Source organism: Diorhabda sublineata, chromosome 3, assembly GCF_026230105.1.
Source record: "Diorhabda sublineata isolate icDioSubl1.1 chromosome 3, icDioSubl1.1, whole genome shotgun sequence".
Lineage (NCBI taxonomy): Eukaryota > Metazoa > Arthropoda > Insecta > Coleoptera > Chrysomelidae > Diorhabda > Diorhabda sublineata.
The window spans coordinates 9,781,993-9,801,356 of NC_079476.1; the positions used below are offsets into that span (position 1 = coordinate 9,781,993).

At 32.9% G+C, this 19,364-nt stretch overlaps 1 protein-coding gene across 1 annotated transcript in view; it reads right to left on the reverse strand.

The window, feature by feature from the left end:
* Positions 1 to 7,617: 7,617 nt before the first annotated feature.
* Positions 7,618 to 19,364, reverse strand: part of LOC130441234 (kelch-like protein 10) — a 41,739-nt gene continuing 29,992 nt past the window's right edge. The window contains exons 5-6 of the mRNA XM_056774819.1: positions 17,673 to 17,820; positions 7,618 to 7,885 (exon numbers count right to left, since the gene is read on the reverse strand). Of these exons, the coding sequence (XP_056630797.1) occupies positions 7,618 to 7,885; positions 17,673 to 17,820 (416 nt within the window). The remainder of the gene's footprint in view (positions 7,886 to 17,672; positions 17,821 to 19,364) is intronic.

A 19,364-nucleotide genomic window follows, 5' to 3' on the forward strand; every position in this document is an offset into this window, starting at 1 on the left:
GCAGATGATAATTATGAAGATAGGACAGCATAATAATTTCAAAGTGGTTTAATGAACATTCCACCACAGCCAGTTATTATGGACGCATCCTACCACTCGCGGCAACTCCTTAAGATACTAAATAGTAGTAATAACAAAGCTCAAATTTCATCATTTATGCCTGAAAAAATTCCTTTCAGAGTTCGTAAAAATGGCCCAAAAAACAAAGAATTGCTTACTGTTATTAAAGATCTAAAGTTTATTTTATTATATATTATTATATTGACAAGCTGGGCCAAAAACAGGGTGACACTCTTCTCAGATTACCTCCTTACCATTGCATATTTAACCCTATAGAGTTAATATGGGCAAATATAAAATCAGAATTATGAAAATGTGATCAGTCTCCAGAACTGAGTAAAGAGATTGTATAACTCGCGAAGAAAGTTTTAGCAGACTGCCAAGAGCTTTGGGAAACCTGTTGTGGAACATGTTATCAAAGAAGAAGATGAGTATGTGGTATCACACATCACAACCCATCATAATTCAATCAAATGATGCCTTTAGTTCACAAGATTCTAACTACCACGATATTATTTATGAAGATATTTTGGAATGGAAATGTTTTTTTTTTCTCTTTTGTTTTATTTGAGTATTTTCAAAAGTATTTATGAAAATAAGATATTCATAAAATGAGGTATCTACGCTTACAGTAGATCAAACAAAATTGTCGGCAAGTCGAATCGGTTTTTATAATCTGCAATTGGTATTGGAAGAGCTATACGGGTAATAGCAAAGCTGCAAAATGTAAGGCTGAAAAAGTATATTGTCAACAAATAGTTATGATAAAGTGAAGGAAAGCTGCTCATGTGGGAAAGAGTGCTTTCCAATAATTTTTAAAAAATTCGCTATTGAGTTAAGCTTGAATGGGTGTTTGATGTACTCAGTGAGTTTGGAAGCAGTGGGATCAAAGTTGAAACGATTACATTTTATAATATTGCTACAAGGGTTGGAATCCACTGTCTTGTTTATTGTTTCAGTTCAGGAATGTATTGGTGGACCCAAGTTCCATATGAAGTTTAAATTAATACAAAATTTGACTTATTTTTCTTAAGCCACGTCAATAAGGCATGGAAATGTTCATTAGTCAGTACATGGGAATTGCATTCTCTGATAAGCCCATAGCCTTTTCTAGCACTCAATCTAACGGTCGTCCTGTATCATTTGAAGAAATGATATGGCTCCCCAAAATTTTACCGTCGTAAATGACTGAGCTATTTCCGTACACGGCGTCAAATTCCATTCCATTGCCATTACCTTTCCATTTTCAGAGAGATCTTCGATATGAATTATTTATACTATCTATAAACTGAAACTAAGCGCCTGAAAGAGCCCAAACTTTAGTGAAAATATCCCAACGCATAATTATATTTCTCCACTTACATTAATGAGTGCTGACATCTTCAGCTTGATGTAGGAAACTTTTCAAACAACCCGTTTGTTTAATATTGAAGGAATTGATAGTTCTAGCTATACTTTCAACAGTTGTACCAAGATTTACGCCAAAAATAATGTTTGGCTTAAAAATGGTTTTCACATTATATTTAATTTTATAATTACTTATTCTATAAAACTATGAATTTAACAAACTTTTTGATTTGAGTCTCAAATGATTTTCGACCAATCTATCATAGGATTATAAGCCGCGTTTATGATCCATTGAGCTATCAAAGCTATTTTACTTTTGAAACATCATTTGTCTAAAGGCTCATATAAATGATGTATTTATTTTACAAAAAAATCGTTATGAAATTTGTAACAGTTGAATTAATCAAAAATTTGCACATTCCATAAATCTGAACCCGCGACTTTTTTACTGCAAGGCAACGAGCTAACCATAAGAACGTCCTAATATTTTTGTTATGAATCATTGAGTATTTGATAGTATTTAACGAAGCTACCAATAAATATCAGTTGAAAGTTAGTAACTCCATCTTTTGATGAAATTATATATCTTCTTCAGTATATATACTAAGCCGGTTCTATCACAAGTATAGGGAAATGAATGAGTGCGAGAGAGACAGATATCAAAATCAGTGAGTGCGAGAGAGATGAGAGTGACGTCACAGAAGGCACCAGTATTTTTATAATAGCCCGGGTTCTGTAACACCTAATGAGTGAGTTAAATTATTCACGCTATCAAGTATTTGGCTATTTTTAATTTAATTTATGAATTTTAGTTAGTGAGGACGTATTTGGTATTTCGAGTTGATCAAAAGTAAATGGCAAATAAATGTAAGCATATTTTGAATTAATATATTATCTACAAAAAATACAACAAATCAATCGAAACTAAGTCAAAATAAGATGTTTTCATTATTTGAATATCTTGCTTCTGTATCTTTGACAGTAAAAACGGGATGGTAAAATGATTGAAGCTGCATTTGAATTTCGATAAAAGTGATTGATAGTGAAGTACTGAAGGCATTGTTCACAGTGCCACTATACCAACACTCATAATTACACTGTTTGAGGCGCGTTTCGTTAACCCAAGTTATATCGTCTTCGAAGAATGAAGACTCCACTATTCATGCGTCCAATTATTATGTTCAGTAGTCCACTGCAACCTTTTAATTTTATTTTGACGTCTTAAAAGAGGTTTATTCACTGCCTCCTTTCTAAAAAGGCCAATTTCTCTCAATCTCCTTTTCACTATAGAAATCCTCAAAGCCAAATCCCTAGATTCATTTATCTGAGCTGCTATCTATAAGCCTATGAGTCGTCGTTCACCTTAAATGATTAATATAATACGTTTATCTTCAGCGGTTATGGTTTTTCTGCCCTGAACGTTTTTTATCGCCAAAGCTCCTGGTGGATGCATATTTTCGCAAGCTATATTCCTTGTTGGGTTGAGGTATTTTCAAATCAGCGGAAATATTGCCTAGACTTTGAAGACTTGCGATTAATACATGAGTTTCAGCTTATTTTGAAACTTAAAAGTTTGAATTTTCGAGAACGAAAATAATTCGTATACGAACTACAAAAAACCTGTCTTCATCCAAAAAGTATTAATTACAGCACGTTATTTCATCTCACAAGGCTAACTGGGATTCAAAAAAATGTATGGATTATGGATAAACTTGATGTACCAATGGAGACGAATATACACTTTGTAAGAACAATGACAAAGGTTAATAAAATAGGTAGGTATTGACTTACGACTTTTTACAAGACTCCGCCGTGATAAGGATTTACAAATAATTATTTAAAAGTTACACTACATATTCGAAATTAAAAGGATTGGAAATCACTGCTAACGACACTAGCATCAATCTTGAGCGATCATTTTGTCCTAAGCCAGATTAACGATAACTAAATTCACATTTAAGGAAATGGACCAGTGCTAAAACCTTTAAAAATTATAAAAAAATTAAATAATACAGTAGTAGGAAAAAACCCATTGGGAAAGGAAGAAAATATAACTAAAATAGTAGTAGTACTGCAATTTGTTAATTAAAATATCATGATTGACCATTCAAAACCTTAGAAAAATCACAAAAAGTTGTTATAGTGGAGTGACTTGCATAATTTATGCATTTGTTACTTAAAAACTCAAATTGATGGGAAGTATGTATTTTATATTTAAACAGTAATGATAAAAGCCTCTCCTTGACCAATCTTTCTATGATCTTTGATAACGTGAGAAGGAGTTCAATTGGGCAATGATTCGACAACTTACGAAATATGAGAATGGAGGTCATAAATGGAAAACATACATTAATACATACAGACTCAGAAGCTGATTAGTTGAACTTTAAAAATTAGAAGAATTCAAACATATAAAAAAGCAATTAGATACAAAAAAGTCGGCATATTTAAAAATAATAGGAGTTTGAAGTAATATATCTTAAGTAAGGAATCGTGAATTCAGGACGGAAATCTAAAATAAATAAGACCAAACAGTCCGAAATTCCATCGCAGAAAGTTAATGAGTTTTACACGTCAATATCAGAAATAGGTTTAAAATCTCTTGGTGACTCTTAATTGGAATAAAGCTTCTTTTTAAATTCGTGACGTGCTGTCCAGGAAGCAATACTGAATATAAACAATTCGTCGTGCTTAGATTTCTACAACATCAACAGCAAATTGTTTGAACACTTCATCTATTCAATGATCGTCCACCTCACCATTTTGTTTAATAAATGAGAAGGACACTGGCCAGAATCTTTCAAAATAACAAATATTCTACCATTACATAAAACCGTTGACATAGACTTTCCAGAAAACTACAGACCGATAGCTATTTTACCAACAATAAATAAAATATTCGAATTTATTGTTAAAGAAAAATTGGTAAATTATCTAGAATCTTACTCACTGCCTTTCCACAGATATACTCCTCGACAAACTAGAATTTTATGGAATTAGGAAAGAAGCATACAATTACTAGCATCTTACTAAAAAAATAGACAACAGTATGTAATTTGTGAAAACAGAAACTCACATTTACGCAGTACATACAATGACATCCCTCAAGGATCTATTTAGAGCCTACCCCTATTTATAATATTTTTCAATAATTCACCGGAAACTATCGATATCTTATTTATAGATGATACCACAAACTTATCAGATGGTGCACAAATGAGTGATAAGACTTCAATAAATGAGTAGTTCGTAGCTAATAAATTGAAACTGAGAATAAAACGAAATATCCTCTCATTAGTGTAGACAAATGGGCTATGAAATCGGAGCTAGTGAAAATACTAGGTATTCACTTGAATACCAATTTAAGTTGGGAACATCATATTGATCATGTTTGTTCAAAATTAGCGTTTCAAATCTTTGTAATTCGTCAGTCAATCTTTTATACCTATTAATTTGTTGAAAACTGTATTTAACTCACTTTTTTACAGCAAAATGATATATAATATTATCTGTGCGTTCACTGCTCATCAGTAAACAAAATATTTTTATTACAGAAAACAGTAATGAGGATCATTCACAAATTGCCCAAAACTACAAATTGCAGAGAATCTTCAAAAAATCAAAATATTGCCACTTCTGTGCACGTATATTTTAGAAATATTGATAGAAATACCCAAAAACCAATTGTTCTGATGAAACATAAAGATATTCATGATTATTTCATTAGAAATAATGAGGGCATTGTACATTCAAAATCTGGATACAAAACAACGAGTTGAATGCCACATGTCACATTTGTAAAATATTTCATGCATCAAAGTCTTTTCTTCTGAAAGTACTAATAACTTTTTCCGATTATTTATGAATTATTTATAGTAATTAGGACATATCATAATATATTACTTATAGTTATATTTTTGCAACTATTTAAATTTATCTATTATAGTTAAGACATATCAAAATTTTTTATTGTACGAGTATTAAAGCTGATCCCGTCTCTAGGATAGGTATAAAACTGGAAAATATTTGGGGTTTGTTCTGTAAAAAAATATCGTAACACCATCCATATACAAGATAAAGGGTGTTGGAGAAAAATAGAGAAAATAAATTATACACATTTTTCATAACTTTGCCGCAACTACTGACATTGTATTGAAATTTTATACGAGTATGTTTTGGAAGCTGATACATCCAATGAATTTGTTTTTATGTCTGATTCTCATAGAGGACGTTAGTTACATGGTTCATACTAAATGGTATTGAACATAACTTTTTCAATATTAAATTTTTTAAGGAAAATTTCAAATGAACTGAAACATAATTTAATTTCACACCAAATAGGTACTCCTTGATAAAACTCGATACTGTTCACCGTTCTCTGAATATTATGATTTGAGAATTATAAAATAATAACCGATGCTGGTATGAAGTAATGTATTAATTTAACAAAATATCACTAGATGACAATTTGAAAAAAGGCTAATAATATAAAATAGAATACAATTAGAGTATGTGTTCAAAATGTACTCCGTTTTCACGAATATGTAAGTCTATCCTCTTTTCTAAAAAATCCATCAATTGAAATCAATCATTGAAGTTACGTTGAATTCTGTCTTTCAGCTCTTGAGGTAAATTTATCTCTGTAGCATAAACTTTTTCTTTAAGATAAGACCAAACTGTGTAATCCAAGGGATTAAAATCCCAAGACTGAAGAGGTCAATGAATCGGAGCTTCTGGACCTCTACCTAGCCATCGATTCGGAAAATGATTACTCAATCAATTACAAAGTGCGGTAATGCTCCATCATGCATAAAAAATAGAGATCTTCACTTGTTAAATCTTCTAATATCTCAAATCCAGGTACATATCACCACTTAAATTTCCAGGTAGAATGTGATAACCTATTAATTTTTACCTGAAGTTGCTGCCCAAATATTAGCTTTAAATGAGTTTTGGTAATTTGATACCCTTTTGACATGTGGATTCTCATCACACCAGTAATGTGCATTATGGAAGTTAATCATACCTTGTCGCGTAAAAGTGGCTTCGTCCGTAAAAAGATAGTAGATCGTCTGGAAAGAGCTCTTGGACTTGTCTGTCAGGATAAAGATAAAGATGTAGCTGTTGCTTTTTAAGTATCCTCCAAGTACTTGAATAAGACGTATTCGTTTGTCTTGCCAGATTACTTACGCTGTTGTATTTTGATCATCTAAATTTAAAATCATATTTTCTTTATTAATAGTTCTTGTTGTTCTTCGCCTACCAGAATTTATTTTTTTATGACTCACATTCCCAGTTTCGCGACAACGTCGTTCAATGGCTCTAAATGTATTTTCACTTCTTTCAAACATCTTGTATATAGCGATTATTGATTATAATTAATACGTAAATTAATAATTATATGAATGGGGCCAATAAACTATCTACCTATTCCGCGTAAGCTCCAATTTCATATGTATATCGAGATACTATGATACATATGAGTTGTAGCATCATAGACGTTGTAGCGGATAGTGATATGCAACGGTGAATATTTAGTTCTATTAAACACTTAGGTATAGGATTTTTTTCTTCTAATTCATAAAACGTTTACTTCATATGTGATAAATATGAATCAAAGCTAGGTGTTAATCTTAGGCCTTATCAGATACATGTGAAAAACCGTTATAATAGAATGACCCACGTGTACTTGTTTTACAATGAATATGCTGAAATAAAAAGTAAATCAGCAACATTCGAAACAATGACAAACAAAAATAGGTAACAGAATTGCTCATTTGGTTCAGTAATTATTATATTGTCTCTAGTTTGTATTGAGGCAAAAGAAGAAGAAAGATATTGAATCTATGAATAATATAAAAAAAATTGGCAGTAATAAATGATTATTCTTTGATATATTGGATATAATTTTCAGCGAAAATAACTTTCACTGCTAAATTATAGGAGCAGACCGTTAGCACCACCACTAGAATTCGAAATCGAATTGACAGACGCGCACAATGTCGGGCTCGGATTCAATGAGCGCATACTCGTTTAATAATCTAAAAAGAAACTTATACCGACCCTGCTATTCCAACTCAGTGGTGCCCTGCACAATGGATAATTTGTATATGAAAGTATCGTTAGCTCACCAAATCGAAATTGATCCGAGTTGATATTCAGATTTCACGTTACCGAAATTTAGTTTGACGAAATTACAGCAAAACTCAATTATATTAATTGTTGCTCTTCTGCATCATCCTCATCTACGTCCATTTGTATGGGATTTTGTACAGGATTTTGTACAGGAACTGGAGGTAGAGCTGGATTTAGATTTGCATTCAGCTGCTGTAGAATGTTTAGTTGTTGCATATTTGCATTTACAGCTGCTGCTATATTTTCTTGATGGTTATTGTTATTGAAGTTCTGCACGCCCATTGTGTTCCGTTGGTTTTCCAGAGCTATTAATTTCTGACGTTTCTCCTCCATCAAACGGTCCCTACAAACAATAATAAATATTACTATTAATTCTGTTCAATATCTTATTTCTTAGACCTTTTATATATGTCTATTCTTCTAAATGTTCTTTATTTTCGATCTGTTTTAAAATTCGTTCTTTTAATAATTTTTTAAAAGAAAGATAACAATTCATTTCGATATTTAGAGTAAATTACTATTCTTAGAGAGGATTTATGTAAAGTAAAATGAATTGTTTAAGAAGAGATATTTTCAGCCACTTGTTCTTCTTGAAAACAGAACCATAATATGAATTTATATAATTCTCCAACAAACCAAAAATAATTCAAAATCTCAGTCACCCTCAGCTGCACGAGTCATTTATGTCAAAGGAATCAAGCTCCTACTCAAGGATCATTTTAGATAATTTCATATTAGTGAATAAGTGAAGGTCTAGGAAAATCGAAGAGATTTCTTTCTTATTCTACTAATTAGTAGAAGAATTACTGGTATGTGTACAGTGTCCAGTACGCATACCAGTGGGTATCATCTGGAGAATATCGTAAAAACTTCCGACAACTCTTTTCTTCAAGGAACCAAAGGAAACCGCCGAATAGCTCATCTGTGAGTGCGCAACTGTTCCATAGACAAAGGCTGCTAAACTCACATTCAAGCAATCAAAAGCAGGAAGAAATAGACCGCAGCTACTAGGTAGATCGTTGCACTCTCACATTCTGGAGTACACAATAAATTAAGATATAGAAATAGATTCACGGCCTTTAAGCCCTAGCTTATCTAATCTAAGCTAAGGCAACTACAATAGTAAGCAAATATGGTCCACTAAATTTTTGTCCCTCGATCAGAATAATACGATACAGTGGTTTTAAAGAGATTTTATTATTCAATATATTCTTCTTAAACTGCGGTACTCTTTTTTCAAAGATCTAATTTTCCAAATTTAGCAGGTGACACACGAGAGCGAATCGGTTTTGAACTGCGTAGTACCGAGAATGCGGTGGTGGGAAGTGATTGGTTGTACTCTACACAATAAGTCATTCCATTTACTCAGACATTATGAAGCAGTGATACTTGCAACGCCAATTGTTTGTCTATGACAGATTCGTGAGAAGTGATGAGACTATTACAGCTGCAGCGATAGTTCCGTGCGTAGATTTATGTCCATTGAGATTGAGCTGTTCGGGGTCGGAACATGATCCTAAGATGACTGACAAATCTCAAATTTAGTGGAAAGATAATGAATCATACGCATCTTGTTCCAATTCACAGTGTAAATGGACAGGGTGGTCAGCTAGATATCTTGCTACGAGCTATGAATTAATCGTTAATAGGCTAAACCAATTTTACATAAAACATCAAAATGCCGTTCCCACAAAATTCTCACTGTCCATAAACTTAAAGCTCTGCTAACAGAATGCAAATGCAAGTAATTTTGGGATCAAATTGAAATTTTCTTTATGAAAGATGAGGCTCGTTTCCATATATGGATCTGTGAATAAGTTAAAACTACGTTACGGAAAGAATCCACATTTCATCTACCAGTTTCCTTTAAGCTCAAAAAAAGTAACAGTTACTATTGACTCGGCTCGACTTAAATCCAGGACTAAGAACACAACGAATCCTCTCAAAACGTGTTTGGTTCCAGCAGTATCGAATCAAATCTCATATCACTTCCTCTTCCTAGGCCTGCCAGGTATCCCCACTTATCGAAAAGTGACTTTTTTCTGAAGGGATACTTTGAAAGAGAGATACTTCAACTTGAAACTTGAGTTCTGAATACGAAATAATGGATATCCCCTTTGACAACATTATTTTGCAAATAACAGAGATGGCTTTCGTAACTGAAGTGGTGAATAATAGGCTTCTATTTTGTGTGGATAAAAATGCATTAAATGAATTACGCTTCAATGACTTCGTCCTATGGTACTTGTTTCCCAGGTAGGAATACTCTGAGATATAAAAACAGCCAACAGTCAAATGTAGCTATGTCTGGGAGACATAGCTACATTTATTGCAGCCTTCCTACATAAAATTTTGATTCAGGATCGTAGTGGTAAACTAAATCCTTTCTATCTTTTCTATAACTTCAAATGATGAGAGAATCGCATACGAGTGTGTTTTTTGCATATTAGTGAGTGTTACAGCCATTTTATTTGCACAGGTCTACAATCTACGTCAAAATCATTAGCAGTAGCTAATCTTTTCAGTCTCACATAATATGTCTTCATTTAATCTTATATATTATATAAGATAAAATAAAGACAGTGTTTTGGTGCTATCCCGTTCATTATAAAAAAATACTGTGACGCGCCGCGCCAACTTTGTACAGCTGAGGATGCACGAATGAGTTAACCGATCGACAGTAAAATTTACACGTGTTCAAAAATGTAGTACCACTTTGAGAAAACTATCATGAAGAACCTTATAGTGACGTCTCCTATTGTACAGTTGGTTACTTCCATATTTTCTGCTGGAAAGGAAATATTTCCATATTTAAACGTAACAAATGTTTATTTTTTTCTTTTCGTGAATGTAATATTTCTTTCCAATTTACAGCTAAGAATAGATCATCATTTCATGAGGACAATTTTTTATAGAGAAATATTTATTATTATCGATCTTCAGAATATAATAGTTATTTGGTTACAATAAACTTGATAAATGAATATTTTATACAAACTACATGGCGAAACAGTTTTTTTGTTGATGTATTTTCACTTGAGAAGGGTAATTCATTTTTCTACGATATTCAAGTTTGGCTAAGATCCAACACCAAACTCATCTTTAGAAAACAACACAATAAAGTAAACATATGGGGGAAAATAACTATTCTTATATATTTGGAATAGATTATTTAATATTTTATATTATATTGGGTCTGCTATGAATTTTTTTGTGCAAGAACACAATTGGATTTTCAAACTCATTAAAGTTAATATAATTAATTATGCCAAAATCCTAACAATTATGGAACTCGGCACAACAATTATGGATATCGCACGCGCACGACACAAACAAATTCACAATACCTTCACTACTTCGCAGTACAATTAAAATTCTTCTCCAACCGTATCGCTTCGATTACTCGACTCAACTGACTCACGTCACGCTGACGCACTCGCTTTATATGGTTAAGGAAGGTTCTAGTCTAGATTCGAAGCGCGTGGAGGATTCTATTGTTCTCGACAAAAATAATAGGATTTTTTCGCTTGCTGCTAAGATATGGCGAAACTGTCTTTCTCTCTTTCTAGACACATGAGTATTTAAAACATCCGTAGAGAAATCAAATGAAGTCTAAAAGCTCTAAAAAACATGATTCTTCTTTCTGTGACTCATTGATACCGCCCAGGGGCCGGAAGCGGCCCGTTGGCCATATCTTTGACATGATTGTATTTGGGTGTCCGTTATTTCCTAAACTGGCTCTTTGTCTGCAAATTCCCCTCAAATTTTTAAGTTGTTACAAAAAATATCAAACCTATTTACCCTTGACATTCATATTAACCCTTGCCTAAATCATGATACATTTCCCATTTAAATAACATATGATTTTTGCAGTTAATTGTAACAATTGGAGTTGAAAATACTCAAACAGCTATTTCTTGTAGTGAATTTAACGCCCTACAAAAAAGATTTGAATACTTTTTTTGATAAAAACCACTGTTAAAAAGTTATTTAACGATAAAGTTTCCTATTTTCATCGCTTTTTTTTGCAATATTAACGTAGTTTTACATAAATTTGAGAATAAATTTCCGTGCGCTATCCGGAGCGTCCCCAAGGTGGCGGATAGGGGAACGGTCGGTTGATCTGCTAAGGCGGCCCTCTCGGCTAGGTCCGATAGACCCGCTGACCACAAGTAGGTGCGGCCCTCCATTCAGATTGGGGGTTGAGCATAGGGCTAACGAACCTATCTTATAAAAAGACATTGTTTCGAAGTACCAACAAAATACCTCTGATATTCATGGATTAAATGGAATGAAACCCAAGCTTAGACATAAGTACTTGAGAATCGGTACATGGAATGTGAGAACACTAGCAGTGCCAGGCAAATTGGATATTGTAAGTGAAGAGCTAGAAGCTTACAGAATAGATATAGCTGCTCTCTAAGAAACAAAGAGGGTAATGAAGATAAGGAAAGAGATCTATTCTATGCCCAACTAGAAGAAGTTGTTACAAAGTTACCAAACTGAACCTCGGTGATGCTAATACTAAAATAGGCAAAGAAACATAGAGGAAAAGTATAGCAGGAATGGATAGTCTGCATAGTCTGCAAAATACGACTAATGACAATAGAGTCAGACTACTAAGCTTCGCTACATTGATGAATATTTTCGTAGCAAGTTCCAGTTTCTCGCATAAAGATATATATATATATATATATATATATATATATATATATATATATATATATATATATATATATATATATATATATAAGGAAACATGGGTATCACCAACCAAAAGGAGTCAGAAACCAGATAGACCATATATTAATCGACAAGAGGCTCCTCTATATAATAAAAGTTGGAAATTATGCCCCGATTCAATGAGTTGAGCTGTGAATTGTAGATAAGTACCTATAGCAGTGCTGATATCCCGTTTTTGGGACAGGTTATATTAAAAAAAATTAGTTAATGTTTGTTTTGGAATATCGTGATTACGATGTTATATAGAAAGCTATCAAGTTATCTAAGTGAACATATATTCTATTTAGAAATGTTGCTGCACAGAATGAACTCTTTTCATCCTGTATTTTTGTGGGTGGTCAGCAGCACAGATTCTATCACTACGAAATTACAATTGCAATCTTGTAAAATCTGATCTTCCCATCTATTTTTTGGACTACATGGTAATATTTTTTCGTTTTATCTCCATTCTGTAATTTTTCTAGTACCATGGCATTTTCCATTCTTTTAATGTGTCCGTATCATTGTATTTTTTTGATTTAATTGCATTTACGATATCCTTATTTTCTAATATATTCTTACTTTCATAGTTAATGAGTCTTCTGTACTCATTATTTCGAACTTTTACGGGTCCATGAATTTTCCTAATTGTTCTCATATATCCTTAGTTCTTCTTTGTACAAATTTGTTAGACTCATAGTTTCAGCGGCGTATGTACCTACTGGTTTTTTCGCAGTTTCGTAGGCACTCAATTTGGTTGCTCGCCTTATTATTTTGCTTTGCATTATAATTTTGTACTTATTATATGTCCTATATCTTGCATAAATTCTTCATCTCGATCTTTGTGTCATTTTTGTTGCTTATCATTGTAACCTAAGGCGTCGACTACTTCGAATATGAGATCATTTATCTTCACTGTTTCTTGTTCCTTATTTCTTTTAATATCTATATATTCTGTCTTCTTTTAATTAATGTTCATTCCTCTTTTTTCTGCATCTCATAAATTTTTTCTAATACGTCTTCAAGACTTTTTCGGTCCTTTGCTATTAGAGTTAAATCATCAGCATATTCTATTATATGTTCTGTTTATTAATGATACTTCCATCGATATTACATTCCCTTATCATGCCTTCAGTTTGCCTTACCCCAGCATTTATTCCAAATTTTTCAGATGGTCCTTCTTTTGTTATTAACTTTGCCCTAGAATTTAACACTACCAATAGCATCAACTTTCCGGATATTTGCAGTTTTTCTATGTCCTTCATAATTGTTCTCCTTCTTAGACTGTCGAATGCTTGTTTGAAATCGATGAATAGTATTTGCATACTAATGTTGTGCTCATAGTTTCATTTGATCATTTGTTTTATAGTATGTATAGCATCTTCTGTTGATTTTCCTTGCCTAAAAGCTTTTTGATACTCCCCCATTTATTCGTTCCACTGTTTCAGTCCTTCATTTATTATTGCTGTTTCACTCTCTCGGCATTGTTTCTGTTTCCCGTACTCTTTCCATGATCTCGAATATCTTGTGCCTTAGGTTATCTCCTCGGGTAAATATATTCCTCTGTTATATACATGAATTCCAAGAATTGATTTTGTAGAACAATTGTTTTTTTAGTAAACACCTCCCCAAGCATTGCATATGTTAAGCGTGGATCAAAAAGCGGGTGATACAGTTTTTATCCATCTTATGTTTAGGATTTTGTTGAAGAATTCTAATTGTGTTTGTATGTGGATATGTGAATCCCATTTAAGTATCTATCGAAGTGTTATCCGTAAATATTTAGTAGCAATGACAACTTTACCAACATTTTAAATCTTCAGTTCTGTATAGTTAAGTTATTTTTGTATGCTATAACTAGTATGAACTTCGTTTTTTATAGCTCTCTGTTTATTTTTAAGATGGTCCAACAGCAATCTTTTGAAACAACAAAACAAAGGCAAAACATCAACAGTATTGATACCATTAGAGTGATTATTGGAAAAAATACGTAGAGAACAAAAAACATACGGAAGCAGGTAAAAAGAAAATGTTGATTGACAAAAAAGTTAGTGAAGTCAATCAACAAAAACGACCTTTACTTTATTATTGAATCACAAAATTTGAAAAAGCAAAAACATACTCTTGGTTGCTAACTCTGGTCGACAGAAATCAGTGAATCAATAAATAAGATTCCATAAACACAAAAAATTAACAAATTAACTAAAAATAAACTGGATATTTTTATCATTCTTCATCAGCCACTACTTTTTCCTCGGATATTTTTTTAGCTATGTGCAGCATTTATCAAGCCCTTATCTTGTTTAGAGTAAGTCAGAAAATTAATGTAATTCACAACAAGTTTTGAAAATTTTAGTGGTTTTTAGACTTAGTCCATTTGAACTGCATATCAGAAAATACCCTCTCGACATATTCGTTAAAAGGAGGGATACTCAGTACGAAGGACTCAACGGTTTTTAGCGCAACCAAATTCACTTTTTTGGCACTAGTGAGAATCTGACCCCATTTCTCCTGAACTGTAGAAACTGAAAACTGGCTTTGTAATAGAATGAATGATTTAAGGAGATTTTTCTTTCAATCCCCAGTGCAGTGGCAGCTTCTAAATGGCCTTCAAATAGTGTATCCTCTGTTATGGATAGACACGATATTTTCTTTGAAGGATTATCGTCGCTGAAGTAATAAATGCTTATCTAAATAGTGGTAAAATTTGATATAAAAATCTGGAAATCGAAAACTGCACTTTGAAAAACGTCCACATCTGCTTCATTATCAGCCAACCTTAGATTGGAATAAAAAAATTGTTCTTTTCAAGGGCAGGATAAATTTTTCAAATTTCCTCAAGGGTTGGGCTTGATGACAACCACGTAAGTGGTATATGTTTGACCAGCTCTTGTAATTGTATTTCGGCTTCCTTCATTAATTCTCCTATTACATTTTTACTGCTTAACTCTCAAGCCCGTAACAATCCATGTTTTATTTTTTATGCCACTTTTAGAAAAATAATGATTGAAAATCTTGTTTTTGTTGATCATAATATATTGTTATCAATATGTCATATCTGAGCTTCAAGGATATTGAACGATTTGCTCCTCAAGGCTTTGGAACAATTTTTTATGTAATAATTCCGTTGTGTTCATTGTTTGAATCGGCTTAAAAAGTTTCTGTGGTTTGTCCATTGGAGGGAAAATTTAGTATATGTAGGTATAGGTAGGTCAAGCCAATAGGTTTCAGTTTAACTTCAGTCGCTGAAGACGATAACTTGGCTATCGAAATGCGTGCCACAGAGTGTTTTGTAACGGTTGGTGAAGTGTTAGTGTAGACAGTGTCTTCAGTATGAATATTGTAACATGCCTTTCGACTTGTTACGTTTTTTCTGTGCTCTCGTTTCATCCCACATTTTATTTTTTTCTCAAAGTTCAACAACTGCCAGGTTGAGAGTTTCAACTCCCAAGGATCCAACCACCAGACTACAAATTCAACTTAGTCCAACACCTGGAAATCCACCTTATTACCAGTTATTTATATACTTTAATTGAGGCCGAATACCACTTCCAGAGGAAGAGTCTCCTGCCGGGGAAATTAAAGTTAAGGCAAACATATGTAAAAGAACCGTTTGATATTGGACATGTGAACTGTATATATGCAAACTCTCGACTGAGTTCCGTACTATAGTCCAGATTTTTTTTTTATATTTTTTGCAAATATATCGTTTTCTATTGGTTTTACGCTATTATCAATATTGAAGAGAATTAATTTCGCCTAAACTTTTGTATTCATCATTTTTTTATACCTTGAGCTGTTTTCGATATAGAGGGCGTAGAGCGCGTGGTGAGAGAATTATCTGAGATCAACTGGTAGTCTCGATCAAAAACTCGTAATATTAAGGTTGATAGATTTATTATTGACAAAATTAATAGAAATTTCGAAAACAAGTTCTAGTTTCAATTCTCTTCTTCTTCTCGATCTTGTTCATCATCGTCCCGCTGCCGCAGAATTTCAAGTTTCTCTTCTTCTTTTTCAACGATATTTGTCTCCAAGTCATTCATGATTTCTGGGTCAAAGATTCTTTCATCATTAATATAAGTCTGATATGGTATACAGAATATTGTATTGAGTAATTCATCTGGTGCAGGTGGTAAAATAGTCATGATAGGTTCCAGGAATTCGCATTGTCCAAACCCATTCCTGGAGTTCTGAATCATGCCCTAATTAAATTTTGGAGCATTATAAACTGCTAATAATCTCTGAACCGGACAGTTTTCTTCTTCAAATGCTGCAGCAAGCTTACGAATTTTTAATGATATGAACTTAATTATTTTCTACTTCAAATGCTATTAGTGTAAATGAGAATATAATTACAAAGAAATTCAAGTATATCCTTTAGTAATTTTTCAATTACCGAAAGACATTATGAGTGTTATTGAATTTATAAAGTTTAGAATTATTAGAAAGAAAGATTGAATCTAAAAGTTGATGAAAAATGATAATTAAATATTTAGAAATTAATTATAACATTAATTTTAGTTTTTCATCGGGACTACTTAGATAATTCTCTGACCGCGTGCTCTACACCCTATATCTCGAAAACAGTTCATGGTATAAAAAAAGTTAAATACAAATGTTTTAGAGAATTGTATTCTCTACAATAATAATATTAAAAACAAATAGCGTGATTCATAAAAGACGAAATATTTGTAAAAAATATAAAAAAAAAAAACGATTTTTGTGAGCTTTGACCACTGACTTTCAAACTTGCGACCCTCAAATAATATGTGAATTTTGAGAATAGTGTTAGGATCCCAAAATATAAGTTTTTACGTGGTAATATAGTGGGTATGTCGATTTTCCGAAGTCAACCCTTTATAATGACAGAACTACTAAGGAAAAAAGTTATAATGAACAAATGTTCTCCTTTATCATTTATGCGATTGAAATTTGACTTGAGTGTTTGGTTCCTATAGCACAAACAATATACGCATTAAGGTAAAATAACAGCCGGTGCCAGACAAAGTTTTGAAATTTACGTAGTTAAAACATTAATCTATGGATTTGCAAAACTTTAATCGGATATTTGATATTGTTGCAAATGTTTATGCTTCTAACTATTCAAACTATAACGTTTTTAAAGTCAAAAATGAGGAAAAAATTTGTTGTAGTTCGAGATCTTAGCTACAACAATTTGAAAAATGTCTCCTTATTTTTTAATATTATTATTATTATTTGAATAATTTGTAAAGAAAATATACTCAATTTTCCAAAATGTCTTTTTTGATTACTGTGCATGCTGACGTTAAGATGATGAAGTAGAAAATGAGGCAAAGAGCGAGATTTTTGAATCCAAAAATTGTTGCAAAATTGTAATCTTGAGTTCAAGGTTCTGGGGTAAGTATTGAAGTATTAAAATTTACCTGTGTTTATGTATATAATCTTGAACATTTGGTAGGCCATCAATAACACAAGCCGACAAAGCTGATCTGTAGATGTTCATGTCGGTAGCTTCGTACCATTCGTTAGTTTTTTCATCATAACATTCTACATGATATATCGTAGTCACTCCTGAGAAAAAAATTCCACTTAAAATCAAAGACTCTAGATAGGGTGGGTCAAAAAAATTATAGTTTTTGTGTATTATTGATATTTTCAATAAATATTAGCTCTTAGGAGAAAGTCGAGGAATTGCATTGCATCCATTGCATGGATATGTATGTGCAAAGGTATGGTTTGAAAGATTTAAAGTTATAGACAAATATAAGTAAAATATTAAGCTTTCTTAGCTTACAGAACGTAACAAACATCAGAATCTTACAACATATGCATACTAAATTAGGAACGAGACTAACTTTTTGGTTAGGCAGATAAAAAGCGAACATTGGATATTTGGCTTTGCCGTTGAATTGACTGGTTGGCCGGATTTCAAATATGATTTGCGCTTGGGGTTGTCGTAATTGTTCCATTTTTCATCACCAGTTACAATCCAATGAAGAAATGACTTCCTTCTATGGCGTTCCAGCAGCATTTTGGACATGCAAAACCGTCTTTCGATGTCTCTCGGCTTGAGTTCATGTGGAACCCAATTTCCTTGCTTTTGAATATATCCAGCTGCTTTTAAACGTTTTGAAATGGCTGCTTGAGTGACACCCAAAGATTCTGCGAGCTCTTCTTGTGCTTGGCAGCAATCTTCATCAAGTAATGCTTCCAGTTCTTCATCTTCAAACTTTTTTGGCTGCCCAGGACGTTCATCGTCTTCCAAGCCAAAATCACCACCACCACATCACACTAAATCACCACCACTTTTGGCACGTTTGCTCAGCTAGAGCATGTTCACCATAAACTTCGATCAAAATGCGATGACTTTTGGCAGCATTTTTCTTCATATTAAAGTAATGAAGAAGAACTCCCCACAAAAACACAGGAACAAAGTTCGACATATTTGAGATTATTGTTGTTAACGCTTCAAATGAATGACATATACTGATAAGTACAAGTACAATAACAGTAGCTTTCCAACGCAGGTTCGGAATATTGTAACGATGTAATTTTATACAAGTTACGCCATCTCTTATCAAACCAAACGAATTACTACCTAACGAAGCTATTCAAAGAAGAAGCTTATACTAAGAAAACCAACTTACCGCACATAAAGAATAACTTAAGTCGCCATTCACGAAGTCGAGCAAGTTCTGAAAATCTTATAAAATAGAAAATCTTCCAGAAAGACTGGAGTCTATAATGAACTACTATGTACGATGGCCAACATCTGACACAGTAACTTACAAATTTTATCTGTAAAATACGGCTACACTATAAAGTACTAGATGGATGGTGAGTCAGTACAATTATGGCACACTCATATTCGTCCAGTCTCTCACATTCCTTAGCCACGACTTCTTCTTTCTCTTGACACTCCGTCTACCATCTACCCTGCCTTGCATAATTGTTTGCAGAAGAGTATACTCGTCTCCTCTCAGTATGTGACCTAAGTACTCTGTTTTCCTTTGTTTTATGGTCCTTATCAGTGATAGTTCTCTGCCTATTCTGGTTAGCACTTCTGCATTTGTTGTTCTTGCAGTCCATGGGATCTTTAGCATTTTATGATAGAG